The 18,258-nt window shown below is 55.3% G+C and overlaps 1 protein-coding gene across 2 annotated transcripts in view; it reads left to right on the top strand.

Annotated features, from left to right (window-relative positions):
* The window catches only part of TRIOBP (TRIO and F-actin binding protein), a 55,345-nt gene that overhangs the window by 35,700 nt on the left and 1,387 nt on the right, over positions 1–18,258 (top strand). For both annotated transcript variants that reach the window (XM_015559847.1, XM_006757420.2), the window contains 11 exons: positions 1,695–1,751; positions 4,273–4,341; positions 4,431–4,520; positions 4,902–5,011; positions 6,702–7,227; positions 8,098–8,208; positions 14,308–14,455; positions 15,989–16,091; positions 16,666–16,825; positions 16,903–17,013; positions 17,881–17,967. In XM_015559847.1, coding sequence (XP_015415333.1) covers positions 1,695–1,751; positions 4,273–4,341; positions 4,431–4,520; positions 4,902–5,011; positions 6,702–7,227; positions 8,098–8,208; positions 14,308–14,455; positions 15,989–16,091; positions 16,666–16,825; positions 16,903–17,013; positions 17,881–17,967 — 1,572 coding nt within the window. The remainder of the gene's footprint in view (positions 1–1,694; positions 1,752–4,272; positions 4,342–4,430; positions 4,521–4,901; positions 5,012–6,701; positions 7,228–8,097; positions 8,209–14,307; positions 14,456–15,988; positions 16,092–16,665; positions 16,826–16,902; positions 17,014–17,880; positions 17,968–18,258) is intronic.

The raw sequence follows: 18,258 nt of genomic DNA, 5'->3' as shown, positions 1-18,258 counted from the left end.
GAGCCCTTCCTCAGCTTCTGGAAGTTGAGGTTGATCTGCTGTGGGCCATCCCTAACTCCTCAGGGCCAGGGAGTGGGGGTGGGGCCTGTCTCCAAAGCATATAAATTTATTTACACTGGGGCATATGCCCTGACTGGGAATCAAACTGGTGATCACCTGGTTCCTGGGTCGACGCTCAACCACTGAGCTACACCCAGCTGGGCCAAAGCACAGAAATTTAGATGGGGTAGAGGAGGGTGGATATTATTCAGCAGGTTTTCCCTGGGGCACGGGAGGTCCAGACTGAATGCAGGTGAACCCAAGTGACCCGATGGTCTTGAGCGGGGCTACCACTTCGTTCGGTCTTGGTTTGGGACGCCTGTACCTTTGGGGAAGAGTCTGGGAGAAATGGAGAGCAGATAGGGTGAACACCACCCAGAGTTTTCAGGTCTGAGCAGAGCCTGTGTCCCTTCCCTCTGACAGGTATGCAGGGAGGGGCTGCAGTGCCGGGGTGGGGCTGCCAGCCTGCTGAGATGGGGCCCTGGTCCCACGGCCATGGCTGTGGATGTCTCTGAATGTCCAGGCTGCTGCCCCAACCTCCCCTCAGGCCACTTCTTCCAGCTGAGGAAGAGGAGAAGGGGCTCCCTAGGAGGAAGGCAGGTCAGGGGAGGTGGCCAGGTCAGGTGGCTCTGGTTTCCAGGTTTCCAGCTGCCATCCTCACCGCCCACCCCACTGAGCCATGCCACCCGCTCCCTTCACGCAACCAGACACCTTGGCCTGGTGAGGCTTCGATGCAGGCGCTGATAGGTGGGCTCAGAGCCATGGCAACAGGTGGACGCCTCTTCCCTGCCCGCCAGCCTGGTCCGCCCTGCTCTGCCAGTGGCAGGAGCTGAGACTGCAGAGGGACCGCGACTTAGACTTAGACAAGAGAGGTCTCCCCAACAGCCAGGAGGGCCTGGTATTGGGCACCCACCAGATGGACCTGACCAGAAAAAATGCCAGAATGAGCACCTTCGTTGTCTAGGCCTAGTGGGAACTCATAGCTCACAGACCCCTGTGGACCATGCTGCAGCTGGGAGCCCCCAGACCCCGGGGCCGCGTCCCCCTGGGCAGCACCCGGCAGGTAGGCCTTGCCAGGACCGGCCCATCCAGAGATCTAGAGGGAACCAGAGGGTCTCTGACCCCAGCCTGTGCTTGGTTCCATCTTTCAGGGTCTCCAGGAGATGAGGGCAGGTAGGGCTGTTTGGGCCACAGGAGAGTCAGTGGGTTGGAGGTGGGTGGCAGCAATAAGGCATTTTCCTGGTGGGCCGCCTGGGCCTTGTCAGAGAGAGGAACTGGACAGCTCACTCGCCCTGCTGGTCCGGCTTGTTCTCTGCAGGCAGCATTCTCTTGGCCACCCCCCTCCCACTCTTGGGTGAGGAAGTAGGCTGGTGGGAGGGAAGCTTGAACATCTTTGGTGGATGTCCCAGTCGCCTTGTCCACCCAGTTGGCAATCAGAGATTACTGGATGTTAGGGAAAGGGGCCAAGACTGCATTAGTGGCTGGTGAGTCTGCCTCGATTTGGGGTGTTACCTGGGCCCTCAGCCCTCTCTCCTGGCTTCTCAGGCCCTTAGTCTTACAGGATTCAAGGCCAAGAGGGTACAGCACCCCCTCCTCCCCAGCCCCATTGGATTCTCCACTGGGCCTGACTCATCTGCCTCCTCATCTCCCCATAGCCCGATCTGCTCAACTTCAAGAAGGGATGGATGTCGATCTTGGACGAGCCTGGAGAGGTAGGAGGGCTGGAATGGAGAGGAAGGGGGTGGCTGGGGGCAACCCAGGAGGCAGAGCTGCTTCCCTCGCCTGTCCAGCCTTCTAGAGACCATGGCTTCTAGGTGGAGGGGGTCCAGGGTGGGGGCCAGAAGTGGGAACTCTGAGGGCAGGGTGTTTCTGGTCCAGCCTTGGACTATGGGGGTGGGAGGGTGGTGGCTTCCTGGAGCAGTCTGTAGTGTGTAAGAGTCACCATGGAAGGGGGGGCGTGCCTCCTAGCCCCTCAGGCTCTGTACCCCATCCCCTCCTCTCACCAAGAACCTCTTGGTCCTGCCACCTCTTGATGACCTCCTGGGTATCCGAGGGTCTGGGGTGCAAGGGCTCAGAGATCATCGGGCCTGAGACGCACAGATTTGTAACAACTCAGTCGTGTAACAGCCCCTCCTCCCCCACCCTGCAGATGATGCTCAGAGCACATCTGAAGTCTCACCAACCTGGGGCCCCATTGGTCAAATCACAGCTTTCCCTGGCCTCAGTGGCCACATCTGTGAGATGGGCATAGTGGATGATAGGCACAGATGTCAAGCAGGTAAAGGGCCTCACATAGCCCCCAGTACCTGCTAGGGCCTCAGTAATCACCCTACCCTTCTCTAATGTGTCTGTCCTTAGACCCAGAAGGGACAGTGGCCTCTTATGGGTTCTGCCCTTTCGGCTGCCATGCTGGAGCTGGAGCTGGCTTTCTGCCCACCCATCTTGGGAGGGAACGTCTCCCCGCCCCTGCCCTGCGTGCGCTCGTGGCTTTGGTCTGTGTGCAGCCCGCATGCCGGGAGGGCTGGGAGCCAAGGGAATTGCATTGTGTTTCCTACCCACATGCTTTATCCCCTCCAACCCACAGCCTTCCGTACCCGCTGCCTGCTCGCCAGTCCTCTGGTGGCTGGGCTCCAGCCTCACACAAGGCCTGGCACCTTGCCAGTGACCCGTCCTGGCCTCCCACCCAGGGTCTCTGGAGGGCAGAGATTATGGGCCCCACCCAGCACTGGCCGTTACTCATTCTCTTTCCCGAGGTTTTGGAATGTCCGAGCTGGAAGGGGCCTGGGAGTTCAGCCAGCACAGCCCCTTGGTGCATAGACAGGAGACGGGCACAAGGGCTTCGATCTCTTCCAGGCCTAGCAGTACCTTGGGCAGACACAGGCCTGGAACTCGGGGCACCGGAGGCCCACAGAGCTCCATCTGGTTCCCATCTTAGACAGTCATAGACTGGACCAAGGTCATCATTTGGCACAGAACCCCTGCCCCACTTTACAAAGGGACAGTTGAGGTCTTGAGCTGCAATTCAGGCTACTCAGTAAGAGCAGGTAGTTCTAAGAGGGCCAGCCGTTCAGAGCAATCCCCAACAATATAGTGCCCACCCTGGGCCAGGTGCCCTGAGAGACACACAAGGGAGGGTTAGGAACTTCGAACCTTACAAGAGGCTTAGGCATTTCTTATTAGCCCTGCTTTACAAATCTGAAGACTGAAGCCCAGAGAGGTCAAGATACTTAACTGAAGACACACAGCTAGGAAGGGATAAAATAGTTGTCTCTTGAATACTAAGGAGAGGTAGTGTTGAAAGAAGTAGAAAATGTCATTCTGGCACATCCTTGAAAATGTACCATCTTCTTAAGGAAAAAAAAGAACCCTAAGTACTTGAAATAGCAAACAGGGTGGATAGGGCTTGGTGATGTGTGGGAATCCAAGGAGATGTGGGGACTGCACTGACCCTGGCAGTGGGTGGACCTGAACTAGCATTCCAGCAAATGGCCAGAAGCCAGAGGAGGGCCAAGGTTGGCCCCTTCAATATCAGGCTGTACTGGTGCCCCCACCCCTTTCCTTTCTGATGTGTTCTGCTAACCTGACCCCAGCTGGAGCAGAGAGAAAGGCGCTGCAAAAAGATGCCCAAATCCTAAATGTTCAGATAATGCATCTCACAAGGTGAACACACATGTAACCAGCACCCAGATCAAGAAACAGAATACGACCAGATGCCTCCCCTGGGCCACCTTCCAGTCCTGCCCTCTGGGAGTCCTGTCCCTGGCGACTGAGGAGATCCAGAGAGGCATATGCAAAGTAACTGGGGAAGTTCTGGTCCTGGCTGGCTAGGCAGATGACCTTACACAGGTCACAACCCCTCCCTGGTCTACTCTGGGGGGATTTGCTTGTAGGTGCCTCAACGATCTTGGTGGGAAGGATCAGGATGGGTATGGAAGTGTTCATGAAGCAGAGAAGGGCTCCCAGAAGGAAAGGGGGGGTGGTTCCGGATGAGAGGTCGGCCCATTCCATAGATGCTGCCCCTGCAGCTCAGAGAGGAACGGGAGGGCCAGGCATCAAATGTGGATTTTCTGACTGCCCTGTCCCCTGCCCCTACCCCTCAGGGGGCTGGGGAGGGTGCTAGGCCCCTACTTGAGCAGAGTGGTTGACCTGGCAGCCCCCAGGGTGCCAGCAAAGTGGCACACGCATGCTCTTTCATTCCACCCTGGCCCCCTTACCACCGCCTCTCCTTCACAGTGGAAGAAGCATTGGTTTGTGCTGACTGATTCCAGCCTCAAGTACTACAGGGACTCCACCGCTGAAGAGGTGAGACACCGGGTGCTGGGGGCCCCTGGAAGGGGCTTGGGGGCGGGGGCGGTCACTGGAGTATATGCACCATCGTCTTCCTGCTGTAGGCAGATGAGCTGGATGGCGAGATTGACCTGCGTTCCTGCACTGACGTCACCGAGTATGCAGTACAGCGCAACTACGGCTTCCAGATTCACGTGAGACTGTGATCTGGGGGGTGGCATGACTGGAGAGCCCCCAGAGGAGATGTTGTGTGGAGCATGCCTGGCTCTTGTCACTCATTTACCCAGAGACCCTGTCCTCAGAGCCAGTCAGAAGCTCTCCTGCCAACACAGCATATCTGGGGAGACCCCAGATATCGTTGGCCGGGTAATTCAAATATTGGGGAGACCTTGGAGCCACTGGGACTCTTCCAAGTCTAGGCTAGTGAAGGGGAGGTGTTGCACCCTCTGCTCAACTCCAGGCTCAAGACCTTAGACTCTCTCTTGGGGGAGAAGGCCACCCTCCCTGGGGTCCATAGTGGGGTGGGAGCAATGGTGCTGGCCACGTGGCAACCTACCTGTGGGGTGGACTTGCAGACCAAGGACGCTGTCTATACCTTGTCGGCCATGACCTCGGGCATCCGGAGGAACTGGATCGAGGCTCTGAGGAAGACTGTGCGTCCCATCTCAGCCCCAGATGTCACCAAGTACGTGCTGGGTTGACCAGGGCTTTGGGGAGGCACTTCCCCTGTATCCCTGAGTGCTGTGCTGGCACTCACCTGGGAGCCCCTGGCTGTACCTTCTGGGCCTCAGTTTATCAACAAAATGAGGAGAGGGCGCTGAGCATCTTGGCAGTCCTCCAGAAACACAGTGAGGATCTGGAGTGTGACTGCTGTCCCTCTACTTCCCCCACCTCCTGAAAAGGTGGGGAGAGGCCTTAGCTCTTTGGAGGAGATGCCAGTTCATAAAGGGCCCCCCTAGTGGCTGATGGTCTGTGCTGTGTCTCATCCTGTGTTAGGAGAGGGGATGGCTAGGCAGTCTGGGAGAGCAACTCACTCCCAGTGGAGGCCACCGTGGGTAGAGTAGAGGGAGGGCTCAGTTACCTGGTGGTAGCGCTCCCACACAGTATAAATCCCAGACACCTATGGGGGGCCTGAATGGAAACATGACACTGAGGGGTGTCTAGCGTGAGTCCCCCTGTCTGGCCATAGCCTGGCTGTTCAACCTCAGTGCAGTCACCTGGTCTGAGTTTCAGACACTTCATTAGTCAGACTGTCACGAGAATATGCACAGAAGCCTTTGTGAGCTGGAGCACAGTGCAGCTGGATTACTACTTAGTGTATAGGCTCGGCTGCTGTAACGAAGAAGCTCCAAGCACAGTGACTTTAAGCAGGAGAGGTTCTTTCTTTCTCCAGAGCAGTCCAGTGGTGTGTAGCCCAGACCAGCTCTGTGGCCCTCAACTCATAGCTTTGCCTCTGACTCAGGAAACTGCTAACATTCTCCTGGAGTGCCAAACAGGAGCCAGGCCAGGGCACACCCAGTCCTTTAAAGGGTGTCACCTCTCACTTCCACTGGGCAGAATGTAGGTACATGGCCCTACATAGCAGCAAGGGATTCTGGGAAGTGTAGTTTTGGGATGGGTGACCATATACCCTGTTATTGTTATAGAAGAGTACTGCCAAAGTTGTTAAATCTCCACAATTTGTGCCTATGCACCCAGAGGTCACTGTTCACCTGTTTGGCAGTAACCATGGGCATCTCCCCTATTCCACTGTGAGTCTTTTGAACCCAGGATCTTATATCAAACCATACTTTTAATAATAATGCTTTGATCACTATTCTTTTTTTAAAAAATATATTTTATTGATTTTTTTACAGAGACGAAGGGAGAGAGATAGAGAGCTAGAAACATCGATGAGAGAGAAACACCGATCAGCTGCCTCCTGCACATCTCCCACCGGGGATGTGCCCGCAACCCAGGCACATGCCCCTGACCAGAACTGAACCCGGGACCCCTCAGTCCGCAGACCGACACTCCATCCACTGAGCCAAACTGGTTTCGGCTGATCACTATTCTTAATGGGCTTCTGGTTGCTTTACACACATTCGCCCACCTAGTCCTCATATTCCTCCTGTGAGAAGCATTGTCCCATATTACAGATGAGTGACTGAGCTCAGAGGGAAGCCAGATATTCTGGTCCCTCTGCTGGTCAGTGGTAGAGTTGGGATGGCTCCCAGGTGTGTTAATGGTGAAGCTCTAGTTCTGATCTCTGGGTTCGGCTGCCTCCTCTGCTGGGGTTCATCCCCAGGGTCTGGCACATGGGAACGCTCCAGAAGTGCTTGTTTGGGGACTGAGTGGGCAAGATCCTACCTGATGTGGCTCTGCTGGCACCCTAGGCTCTCGGACTGCAATAAAGAGAACACACTGCACAGCTACAGCACCCAGAAGGGCTCCCTGAAGGTGGGGGAGCAGCGTGCGGGCTCTGAGGTCATCAGTCGGGGCAGCCCTCGGAAGGCAGATGGACAGCGGCCATCTCTGGACTACGTGGAGCTCTCCCCACTGTCTCAGGGCTCCCCACAGCGGGCCCGCACCCCAGCTCGCACTCTTGACCGCCCAGCCAAGCAGGAGGAGTTGGAACGGGACCTGGCCCATCGCTCTGAGGAGCGACGCAAGTGGTTTGAGGCTGTGGACAGCAGGGCCACAGAGACACCTGCTGGCGAGGGGCCACGCCGGGGCCTGGGTGCCCCCCTGACCGAGGACCAGCAGAGTCGGCTCAGCGAGGAGATCGAGAAGAAGTGGCAGGAGCTGGAGAAACTGCCCCTGCGGGAGAACAAGCGGGTGCCTCTCACCGCCCTGCTCAACCAAAGCCGCGGGGAGCGCCGGGGGCCCCCTAGTGACAGCCATGAGGCACTGGAGAAGGAGGTAGACATCATGGCTGGCCTCTGGGAACCCTCTTACCCCACCAACACCCCTCCTATCCCTATAGTCATGCTGCAGCATTTATCATGCATGCCTACAGTGGCGGGGAGCTCACTCCTGGTCCACTGTCGGACACCTCAGACTCCTTTGTGAACTGGAAGCTTCTCTAGACCTTGGAGTTTTTATTGTTTTTAAGAAGCATTTTTATTGAGTTTTAGAGAGAGAAGGGAAGGAGGGAGGGAGGGAGGGAGGGAGGGAGAGAGAGAGAGAAACAGCGATGTGAAAGCAGAATATCAACCTGCTGCCTTCTGCACACCCCTCATGGGGATCAAGCCTGCAACCTGGCTTGTGCCCTGGCCAGTAACCAAGCCGGGAACCTCTCGGTGCACAGGACAATGTCCAACCAAATGAGCCACATGGGCCAGGGCTGTTTTTTGATATTTTTGCTTCTTAGTTCTGTCAGCAATCACACAGAAGGGAACAAAGAAGAAAAGGAGAGACCATTTACTGAGCATCTTGCCCTTGGCTCTCTTTACATACAGAGGCTCATATATGTTCACAGCAGCCTCGTGGTCCCATAGGGTAGTTCTCATCACAGTTTTACTGGTGGGAAGCTGAGGCTCAAAGACATTTCCCCTGCCACCTACGTAATGTAAATGTCCGTGGCCACAGTGTTCTGTTCCCAGCCCTGTCTGGTCTTCTCTGGGCCAGAGTTCTTCTGGCTCATTGGCTCTGCCATCCAGGACACAGCTGGCTGTCCCCCTGGCCTTCACATCCCACCAGGGCCACGTCTCCTCCCATCCACAGATCCGCACTGCCTCGCACCAGCCCTCTCTGCTTTCAGGCCCACACTGACCTCATCTCCCTTCACAGGTCCTGTCTCTTCGTGCCCAGCTGGAGGCATGGCGTCTTCAGGGGGAGGCTCCTCAGGGTGCACCCAGGCCCCAGGAGGATGGTCACATCCCCCCAGGCTACATCTCACAGGTGAGGCTGAAGAGCTGCTTTTTGGGGGACGGGGGCAAGTATCTGGTTGCCATGTTTTCAGAAAAGAGCTAATATTTTGGAAGCCCTTCCTGTGGACCAGAACCGTGGGAGGCATTTGCCATGCATTGTCTCAATCTCTCCAGCGGGTGGACGTGAGCATTGTGCCGTTAAACAGACAAGGCCACTGAGCTGTGAGAGGTTATGTGACTTGCCCCAGGTCAGCTGGCCTGCGGCTGTCAGAGGGGATTTAAGCTCAGGTCCGGCTGATAGCCCTCAGATGACACTCTGCACTTGGACTGCTTTCTTCACACCACCCTGGGGACATGGGGAGCCAATGGGGAGTGGGTGCTCCACTGGCCAGGCCCCTGGGAGGTGCTCCCTAAACAGGGAAATCCTGCCCCTTCCTGCCAGGCTGAGGCCCTCATAAGATGGTCTTGGGACTTGGGAGCCTCCAGTGGCTCCTAGGGGAACGTGAGGACAGCGTTCTCAACTGAGGCTGATTCTGTTCCCCTGGGGACATTTGGCCATGTCTGTGGACAATTAGCTCTCCAGAAAAAAGACACCTATGTGTACACACTTGCACACTTATATATGGTATATCCTATATAATAAAAGGCCAATAGGCAAATCGACCAAACAGTGGAACGACTGGTCGCCATGACGCGCACTGACCACCAGGGGGCAGATGCTCAGCACAGGAGCTGCCCCCTGGTGGTCAGGGTGCTCCCATAGGGAGAGCGCCGCTCAGGTAGCAGCTCGGCTCACAGTTGGCGAGTGCAGAAGTGGTGACAGGAGCTGCTCTGCAGAGGCTCAGCACTAAGGACCCCTTGGGGGATGTCTGACTGCTGGCTTAGGCCGCTCCCCAGAGGCTGGGCTCAGGGACCCCTCCCTGAAAGTATGATAAAATAAGGAGATATATACATATATGTGTGTGTGTGTGTGTATAGATATAGATATAGATATAGATATAGATATAGATATAGATATAGATATAGATATAGATATAGATATAGATATAGATATATTACTGATACAAAGGATGTTTAGTATACAACTTACAAATAAAAAATACGTAATACTTTTTATTGTAACTTCTATATAGCTAATTGATTTTTCTCATAATTCTTCCATTGGTTTTTCCGAATGCTTGTATCCAGAGGTAACTGACAAACGAGTGTCATTCTAACATGAATGTTGGTTGACATTTTTATTTATGTGGATGAGTAAGACGAGAAACATATTGAAACTTTTCTTGATCAATGTCATGAGCAATTTTTTGGTTGAATTGGATAATAGTTCTCTATTGAGAATATTTTCTTAAGAGTATTCCCCCAGGTTTTTGTTCTGCTTACAATGTAGTGGTCATAGGTATGGCACACTTTTAAATTTAATCTGCATTACTAGCATTTTCTCATCACTTGCTTAAGTCTAGACTATCAAAAAATAAACCGAGTCCTGATTTGTAATGTTTACCAATGTCCATGGTGTAAATACTCCCACTGTGGCTGAGGACCGGCACACGGAGTTGGGAAGACACGTGCACACCCATTATATAGGGTATTTCCATCACACAGACACAGAAGAGAAGTAACCTTGGGAGCACAGACAACAATAAAATGCAGTGAAATCATTACGAAGAGATGTTTGGCGTATCAGCTTTGTTTTTAATGTAATTAACTATACGCTTACATAATTTTTAATAATGGCCTGCTTAACTGTGTCACAAAATTCCTAAAAGTTTGATAATCGGCTGCCTCTAATCAGCACATCATTGCCTGAAGCAGAAAAGAGTGCTGGGAACCTAGGCTCTGGGCAGAGGGACCTTCCAGAAGTTCAGTTGGGAGGTTGCTGTGCCGGGCTCTTGGGAAGCCTTCCTGGGGGCGGGCATGGAGCTGAGCACTGGGGCGGGGGCGTGGGCAGGGGCTGGGGTTGAAGGCTGGTGGGTGCCTATCCTGGAGACCTCCGCTGCCAAGCCAGGAGTTTGGATCTTGTCCCACACACTGAGGAGGTTTGGGGTGATGCCGGGAAGATGGTGTTGGGGTGGAAGGGTCTTGCGGGGGGTGGGGGGGGACCAAGGCCATGGCAGGAGCTAGGATGATGACTGGGTGAGCAGGATGTAGGAGGGGACAAAGGGGGGAGAGTTTAGGACTGGGTGACTGGGGCCAAGAAAGGCAGAGGGGAGCCCCCAAGGGGCCCTAAGGCTGGGGTTGCTGTCAAGGCCTGGGGGCCCATCTGGGGCCGTGGGGTTCAGCTGAAGGAAGACCAGGGCCTGGGGAGTTGGGGCTTGACATGAAGGGCTCGCTTGGGGGTCACCTGATATGTGGAAGGAGGAGAGGGTAGGGACCAGTGTTGTCAAAGGCTCCCTTGAGGCAAGAGGTGGGGGTGGGTGGGGCCCAACACCTCAGAGACCCCCACAAGCTGTGCTCTGTGGAGCTGTGGTCTCCCAGGGACTGCTTTTCTGGGGGGGTCCATCCACATCCACGGGGAATCAGAGCAGCCCCGCCTTTGTCCATTTTACTATACGAACCTGCATTAGATTTCCTTTGGAAAAAGGGTTCTGTTGCTAAAATTAAATACGAAAAGCACTTCTCTGACGTGTCAGCATACAGATAGGGAAACAGGCCCAGAGAGGAGGCTAGAACTTTGACCTGGAGTCAGACTAGTGCTGCAGTCCAGGCCTCGTGGGCTGTCACACTTTGTCTTGTGATTTTGGGATGGTAGGTGAGCAGGCAGAACTGAGGGGCGTTGAGAAGGGAATAAAGGGGAAATGGGGGGCAGAAGACGGGAGTGGAGGAGTGGCTCAGGACGCGGAGGGCACCAGCGAAGAGGAGCTGAGCCACCTGTGCCCCCCCCAGGCACTGGAGGAAACAGCTGGAGATTCAGTGGACCCTGGAGAGGTGACAGCTGGGGAGGGATCCCCCAACCTGGTATCTCAGGCCGAGTGGGTGCCCTCTTTTAGGTGGTGTGGCGGCTTGCCACCACAGGACAGCAGCTGGGGGGTCTGGGACTTCACAGGCTGTAGTGCCTCTAGCAAAGGGGACCCTTCCATCCTAGTGCAGTGGGGATCATGGGCATTTCTTTGTCCACTTTGATCCACGTCAGAGGTGGCAGCTGACACCTTGGGCCCATAGGAAGGTAGGTCAGAGAGCAGCACCTGACCTGCTAGGAGCCCCTCATCATGGGCTGATTCCACCTCCTGACACCAGCCTCCTGACCCCCTATTAGCTAGCTTCTGGCTCTGCCTGCCTGATCTGACCCTTTAAGGACAGATCCCCACCCCCTATTTTTCTGATCTCTGCAGTGGGTGGTCTCTAGGTGGGCGCTAGCTTACCTTGGGGCAGGGGTGGGCAACCTTTTTGTGAGTGTGTGCCAAAACCAGCAAAATCTCTGACTCAAAATTCTGCGTGCCAACCCTAATTTTTTGAGAACATGTTACACTTAACTTGATATCTCTTAAGGTGTACATACGTGAAGAACCTTGAAGAAATAATAAAATTCATTCAAGCGACAAAAACACAGTATATGACAGTGATATATAATGATGAAAAATACATGTATTTTTTAATGTACACTATACATGTACAGTATACATGTACACTGACAGTCCGACAGAAAACTTTATGACTCCGTTTGATAATATCAGTGGGACTTTTGCTGCTGCATCACTGATGACAGAGATTTTACATCAGGTTTATATTTCGTGACCTTCAGAGATATGCACGAGCTACTACTTTCATCCATCAGGCTACTCCTCTTACAAGACTTAACAAAATTCATCACTGAGAACAAAGATTCACAAGCGTATGTGGATGAAACCAAAACACTGGTCGGATCTAGGAAGGCAGGGAGAGTTAAGGCAGAGGCTATGGTTTTTTAAATTGACTTTACAGGGAGAGAGAGACAGAAAAACATGGATGTGAAAGAGAAACCGACCCATCAGTTGTCTGCTGTACACGCCCTGACCTGGAATTGAACCTGCAACCTTTTTGATGTACAGAACGACGCTCCAACTGGCTCAGCCACCCAGCCAGGCCTTAAATATTTTTTTAATTATATAAGAAATAGGTTTACATTTTCATAATTCCAATGAAAAGGTTAGAAATAAACACAGGAACTCCCCCTGCCTGCTCCCCCGCGCCCCGCAGGGGTCGCTTAGAGTGCCATCAGAGCACATCTGTGCTGTTCCCTGTATCACCTCACAGTTTGGAGGGTAGAAGTCGAGCATGGGTCACGCCAGGCTAAATCCAGGCACCCGCAGAACTGCGCCTCCTGTGAGCTCTGGGTGCGATCGGCTTCTCGCTGACTCCAGCATCTGGTGGCTGCCCTCCTTCCGTGGCTCACGGCTATTCCTTCCTCTTTAAAGAGAGCAAGGAGTCAAGTCCTCACTTCACGTCACTCTACACTCCTCCTCCTCCTCCACCACTCCTCCACCCCCCACCCCCCGGCCGCCCTGCTCTCCTGCCTCTTCTGCATCTACTGACCCGATCCCGTGGCTTCCTGGCCAGTCCGTAATCTAGGAGAGAGTCTCCTGGTTTAAGGGCATCTAGCAAGCTCAGGTCCCCTCCGCCGCAGTATAAGGTGATATTATTCACAGGTTCCGGAGCGGGACGCAGGCATCTTTGGGGACCAGTCCTCTACCTTCTAGCGTCCTTACTTACCTTTCCTGTGATTTTCCATACATGTACCCGGATGTCCGGCTCCATGGGCTTTGTTTCTGTGAGTGGGATCACCCATGTACATTGCCAGAAACCAGCTTTTATCACCTAACTTTCCACACTCCTTCCCCCGGCTGTCCGTGTGCGCGGCTCTGCCTTTTACCAGCTGCCTGGGTCCTTTGTAAGGCTCGATCTCATGACTTATTTAAGGTTGTTTATTTAGATTGTTTCCAGTTCTTCTCTGTTGCCAGTCTTTGTACACCTGTGACTTTCTGTGGGGTCGTTCTTACAAGTGGACCCGCTAGGTCGTTGGTTCTCAACCTTCTGGCCCTTTAAATACAGCTCCTCATGTTGTGACCCAACCATAAAATTATTTTCGTTGCTACTTCATAACTGTCATGTTGCTACTGTTATGAATCGTAATGTAAATATCTGCTATGCAGGATGGTCTTAGGCGACCCCTGGGAAAGGGTTGTTCGAATGCCAAAGGGGTCGCGACCCACAGGTTGAGAACCGCTGCGCTAGGTGAAGGGATAGGGTCATTAAAAATGCATCGGTGCTATCAAACTGCCCTCCACGAACCCCATCCCAGCGACTCTCCCAGCAGTGGGTATTATCAGGCTTTTAAATACTGGCCAGTCTGTCCTGGCTGGTTTGGCTAAGTGGATAGAGTGTCAGCCTGCGGACTGAAGGGTCCCAGGTTTGATTCTGGTCAAGCGCACATGCCTGGGTTGTGAGCTTGATCCCCAGTGTGGGGCACGCAGGAGGCAGCTGATCAATGATTTTTCTCTCATCGTTGATGTTTCTATCTCTCTCTCCCTCTCCCTTCCTCTCTGAAATAATATAAAAAAATATATATTTAAAAAAATACTGGCCAGTCTGATCCACAAGGCCCTGTTCTGTGAGGTCATCACTTTCAGCTCCTTTCCCCAGCACCTGCCACACGTCAGGCCCTGTCCTGGGCCGCGTGTCCTCGGGGGACTTATATCTGGCAGGACAAGGCCTTTGGCAGCAGCGGAGAGCTTGTCCAGAGGCAGAGCTAGGAGGGTATTTAAGCTGCAGGGGAAGTGAGTTACCCAGGGAAAGAAAGATGTAAAAGAATGTTCCAGGCAGTGGAAAGCATGAGCTAAAGCTCGGGTGTGAACACACTGAATTGTTTTTTATAACTAGAGGGTTTCTTGGTGGGGTAAGGCCAGGGATGAGGCTGCAGGGGTCAGACATGGAACAGGGACTTGACCCTGCAGGACAGGGGCCTGAAAAGGGTTTGAAGCAGAAGAATGACAGGATGAGGTTTGTAGCTGGAGGAGGGGGTGGTGGCGGGTACAGGCTGGTGGTGCTGGGGTCCAGGGGCAGCCTGGACCAGGGTAGGCCTGCCTACCTCAGGCTGGAGAAGGACCACTCCCAGGCCATGGGAGCAGCCCGTGACCCCTGGCCCTGCCTGCAGGAGGCCTGGGAGCGCAGCCTGGCCGAGATGGAGTCCTCCCACCAGCAGGTAATGGAAGAGCTGCAGCGGCATCACGAGCGGGAGCTGCAGAGGCTGCAGCAGGAGAAGGAGTGGCTCCTGGCCGAGGAGACAGCCGCCACGGCCTCAGGTGAGGACCCCGGGAAGGAGTGGCACAGCGGGCTCGGCCTTGCAAACCTCTAAGCTGAGGCTCCTCCTCGCTGGATTTGGGAGGCTCTTAAATAGAAGCTGGGGTCCCTGGTGCTAGACTTAGGGTAAGGGATCAAGAGGAGTTGGAAGCCCCCAGAATTGGCCTCAACCTACTTAAAAAGAGGAAAGTGAGGCAATGAAAAGACACGCCCCCACCCCCACTGGCTGTGAGTGCTCCCTCGGGGCCTGTAGCCACTGGAAGGTCCACTGTGATCCAAGCCGGTGCCATGTCCTGGGGGAGAGACTGCTTAGCCTCAGACCCAGTTTTCACAGCGGGGCCACGTTACTGGGCACACAGGCCGGACCCCGGGGAGAGCAGGGAGGGGTGTGAGCAGTCCTAGGCCTTGCAGTGCCCAAGAGAGTGACCCATTTCACAGATGGGGACACTGGCTCAGAGGTTAGTGATCTGTCCAAATGGCACAGCTTATCGGTGGCAGAGCTGGAGTTGGAGCCCAGAGCACACTGACTGCAAAGCCGTGCTCTGAACCAACCCTCTGCGTTGTGTGCCTGGCACAGCGCATGCACCTCCGGAGCGTTTTAGAATAAGGGAAATGATGGAAGAGATCACATGATCTAGAACTTACACCTGCCAAGCCCATGGCCCCGCATCCCAAACCCTGGGCCATGCGTTCTGCTTTTAGGAAGATAACCGGGTGCATATATTAGGTGTCTCAGCAGGATCTGGCTTCACCCTGAAATCTAGCACCACGTTATTTGCAGTGACATTTCTCAGGGTCACCCTTAAGTGGGACCTCAAATAGCCTCAATCCATTTAGGCCGGGGATTGTCACCAAAAGAGTTATGAAAAACTTCCAGCGTTCAGAGCTTTTGGATTTTGGAATTACAGATAAGATGATGGTTGAGGATTGTTTAATCCTCACAGCAACCCTGTGTAAGTGTGAAAAGAGACTCAGTCCTTGGGAGCTCACGGTCTGAAAAACCAGCCAGAAGCTAACGTCTGTGCTGTGCATTGTCCGAAATGCTCTTCCCACGTCTCCCAGTGGCTCCTGAGAGAAGGCGCACTGTCAACCCCACTTTCCAGATGAGGACCCGAGGCCCAGAGGGGTTAAGTCCCCTGAGCAAAGTCACCTCGATTTGTATCGACTTCTGAGCCTGTACTCTTGACCACTAAGCTGGGCCGCCCAGATGGGCCTTGTTAAAGGACCCTCCAGGCTGTAGGGACAGTGGACTGTGGGCTCTACCCAGCCATCACTAACAGAAGGACCAGTGCTCAGACGCTGGGTGTCTCCCCAGCGGGGTCCGTCAGGCAGGGATCGTGACCCTCTCTGGCTAGACAGGCTCAGGAAGGTCGAGCCACTTACCCAGAGCCACTCAGTTCACGACACAGCCCGGTCCCGGGCTCTTGGCAGCCACTGCCTGCTCCTGTCTCCACGGCACGTGTGGCGTCTGAGGAGGTGAAGGTGCTGCTGCTGACCCCTCCCCGACCTCCCCCTCGCTTCCGCTCTGTTTCCAGCCATCGAAGCCATGAAGAAGGCCTACCAGGAGGAGCTGAGCCGGGAGCTGAACAAGACACGGAGCCTCCAGCAGGGCCCAGACGGCCTCCGGAAGCAGCACCAGTGAGCTGGCACTGGGGCCCTGGGGTCTGGGCTGGGCCTCCTTCTGAGCCGGGACCCAGCTGCATACGCTGGCAGTCATGAGTCAGGGACCTGTGCTGACGTCCCTGGGCAAAGGCTACGTCAGTTTGTCCCCAACTGAGACCCCCACTGTCATTGTGGCACCTGAACAGAAGCAGCAGGGCCTTAGTCAGGCCTCCGTGCCATCCACATAGACAGTTCTTCAGGCCACCATTCTTCTGGCCCCTTCTTGTCAGGCTGGTCTCGGCCTCCAACTCCTGTCCCCTCGTTAGTGTCCCCTAGAGCTGGGCTGCAGTGTCAGCCTCGGCCAGTCCCTGTCCTGCCACCGAGCACAGTTCTGGAGGCTGCAGAGGCTGTAGCGATGGCTCCTCCCACCCGCCCCTCACAGAGGCACCTGTAGCCGCGAGAGCCTGTCACCGTTCAAAGCCCCACAGTTGGGCTCAAAGCAACACTAGCGGGGGAATCAGGAGCTGCGCTGAGTTTGCCATGACCCGACTCGTTTGGCAGAGGGCAGCGAGCCCACGTCCATCACTGCTCCCCTGCTCCGCCCCGGCAGGTCGGACATGGAGGCGCTGAAGCGGGAGCTGCAGGTGCTGTCGGAGCAGTACTCCCAGAAGTGCCTGGAGATCGGCACCCTGACGCAGCAGGCCGAGGAGCGCGAGCACACGCTGCGCTGCTGCCAGCAGGAGGGCCAGGAGCTGCTGCGCCACAACCAGGTGGGCCTGGCCCCAGGGGGTGGGGACGGGCGCCCAGCAGCCCTGCGCTGACCGTGCCCCCTCCCCACGCCCCGCAGGAGCTGCACGCCCGCCTGTCTGAGGAGATCGACCGGCTGCGCGGCTTCATTGCCTCCCAGGGCACTGGCAGCGGCTGTGGGCGCAATGAGCGCAGCTCCTGTGAGCTGGAGGTAAGTGCCCACGGCTGGTCCTCGGGGCCTAGGCCTGGGAGGGCACCTGAGGGGCTGGGCCCAGCAAGGAGACGCCAGCACAGCTGGGAAGGACCTGCTGGGTGCGCTGCACTCCTGCAGCCAGAGTCCAGCCCTCCCACCCACCTGCTGTGTGGTCAGGACCAGTGCCTCGCCTTTCTAAGTCCCGTAGCTCGTCTGTAAAATGGGCTCGCACACCTTTCTTACTGGGAGAAGTTGCAGTGAGAAAATGTGGGCATGACCCCAGGATCACCCTGATACTTTATTTTACAAACATTTATGTACGGTTACTCTGTGCCTGGGACTTCTGTAAGCCGGGGTTCTTAACTCACCGAGTCTCCCTCACAGCCCTATGGGGCACATGCTGTTACTATCCCCGACTTACAGGTAAGGAAACAGACACAAGAAGCCAAGTACCTGCCCAAGAGCACTCGGATAGCTGGTGTGGGAGCTGGGATTTCAACCCAGCCGTCTGGTTCCAGAGTCTAAGCTTTTAAGTCTCCCCCGTCTGGCTGAAACCGTCTCCTTAGCGAAGTCAGGGCAGCAACGCCTGCCCCTCGGGGTTTGGGGGGGTGGGTAATGATGTCCGCAGAGTCCCAGCTTCTCTGGGTCAGAGTAGCCATACCATGGCTCCCTTTTCCTTCGCCCTCAAGTTGAGGGCCTGGTGCTATGGTGCGGGTGGGTGAGAGAGGACTTCCTGGGGGAGTGTGCCCCTGGGGGTCGTGGGTCTCAGTGCAGGCTGGGAGCTGCATTCTGGGGGCCTGGGGCAAGGAGAAGGCGGCTGCGGTGTGCCCCGGGCTGGGCAGCTCTGGCCTCTGGCCCTGCGCTAGCGTGCACCTGTGACCCCAGGTGCTGCTGCGAGTGAAGGAGAACGAACTTCAGTACCTGAAGAAGGAGGTGCAGTGCCTCCGGGACGAGCTCCAGATGATGCAGAAGGTGGGTCCTGGCTGAAGCAGGGTGCCGGCGGGTGGGGGCCCTCGGGATCCAGCTGGATGCCCCATCCTGAGCCCCTGCTCTGTGCCAGGCCCTCCTCGTGCCTCTCCCCCGAGGTGTGATCCTTATTTACAAAGAAACTGAGGCTAAGAAAGGGTGACTTGCTCAAGGCCACGCTTGCTCTGTTTTATTCAGCAAATATTTACTGAGCACCTGCTCTGTGCCAGGCATGGTGCTGGGTGTTGGGGAGACATCTGTGAACCAAAAGGCCAACATCCCTGCCTGTGCAGAGCC

This window comes from Myotis davidii, unplaced genomic scaffold, assembly GCF_000327345.1.
Source record: "Myotis davidii unplaced genomic scaffold, ASM32734v1 scaffold514, whole genome shotgun sequence".
NCBI lineage: Eukaryota > Metazoa > Chordata > Mammalia > Chiroptera > Vespertilionidae > Myotis > Myotis davidii.
Note: the sequence above shows the minus strand (reverse complement) of the source record. Positions and strands in the feature narration are given on the sequence as shown.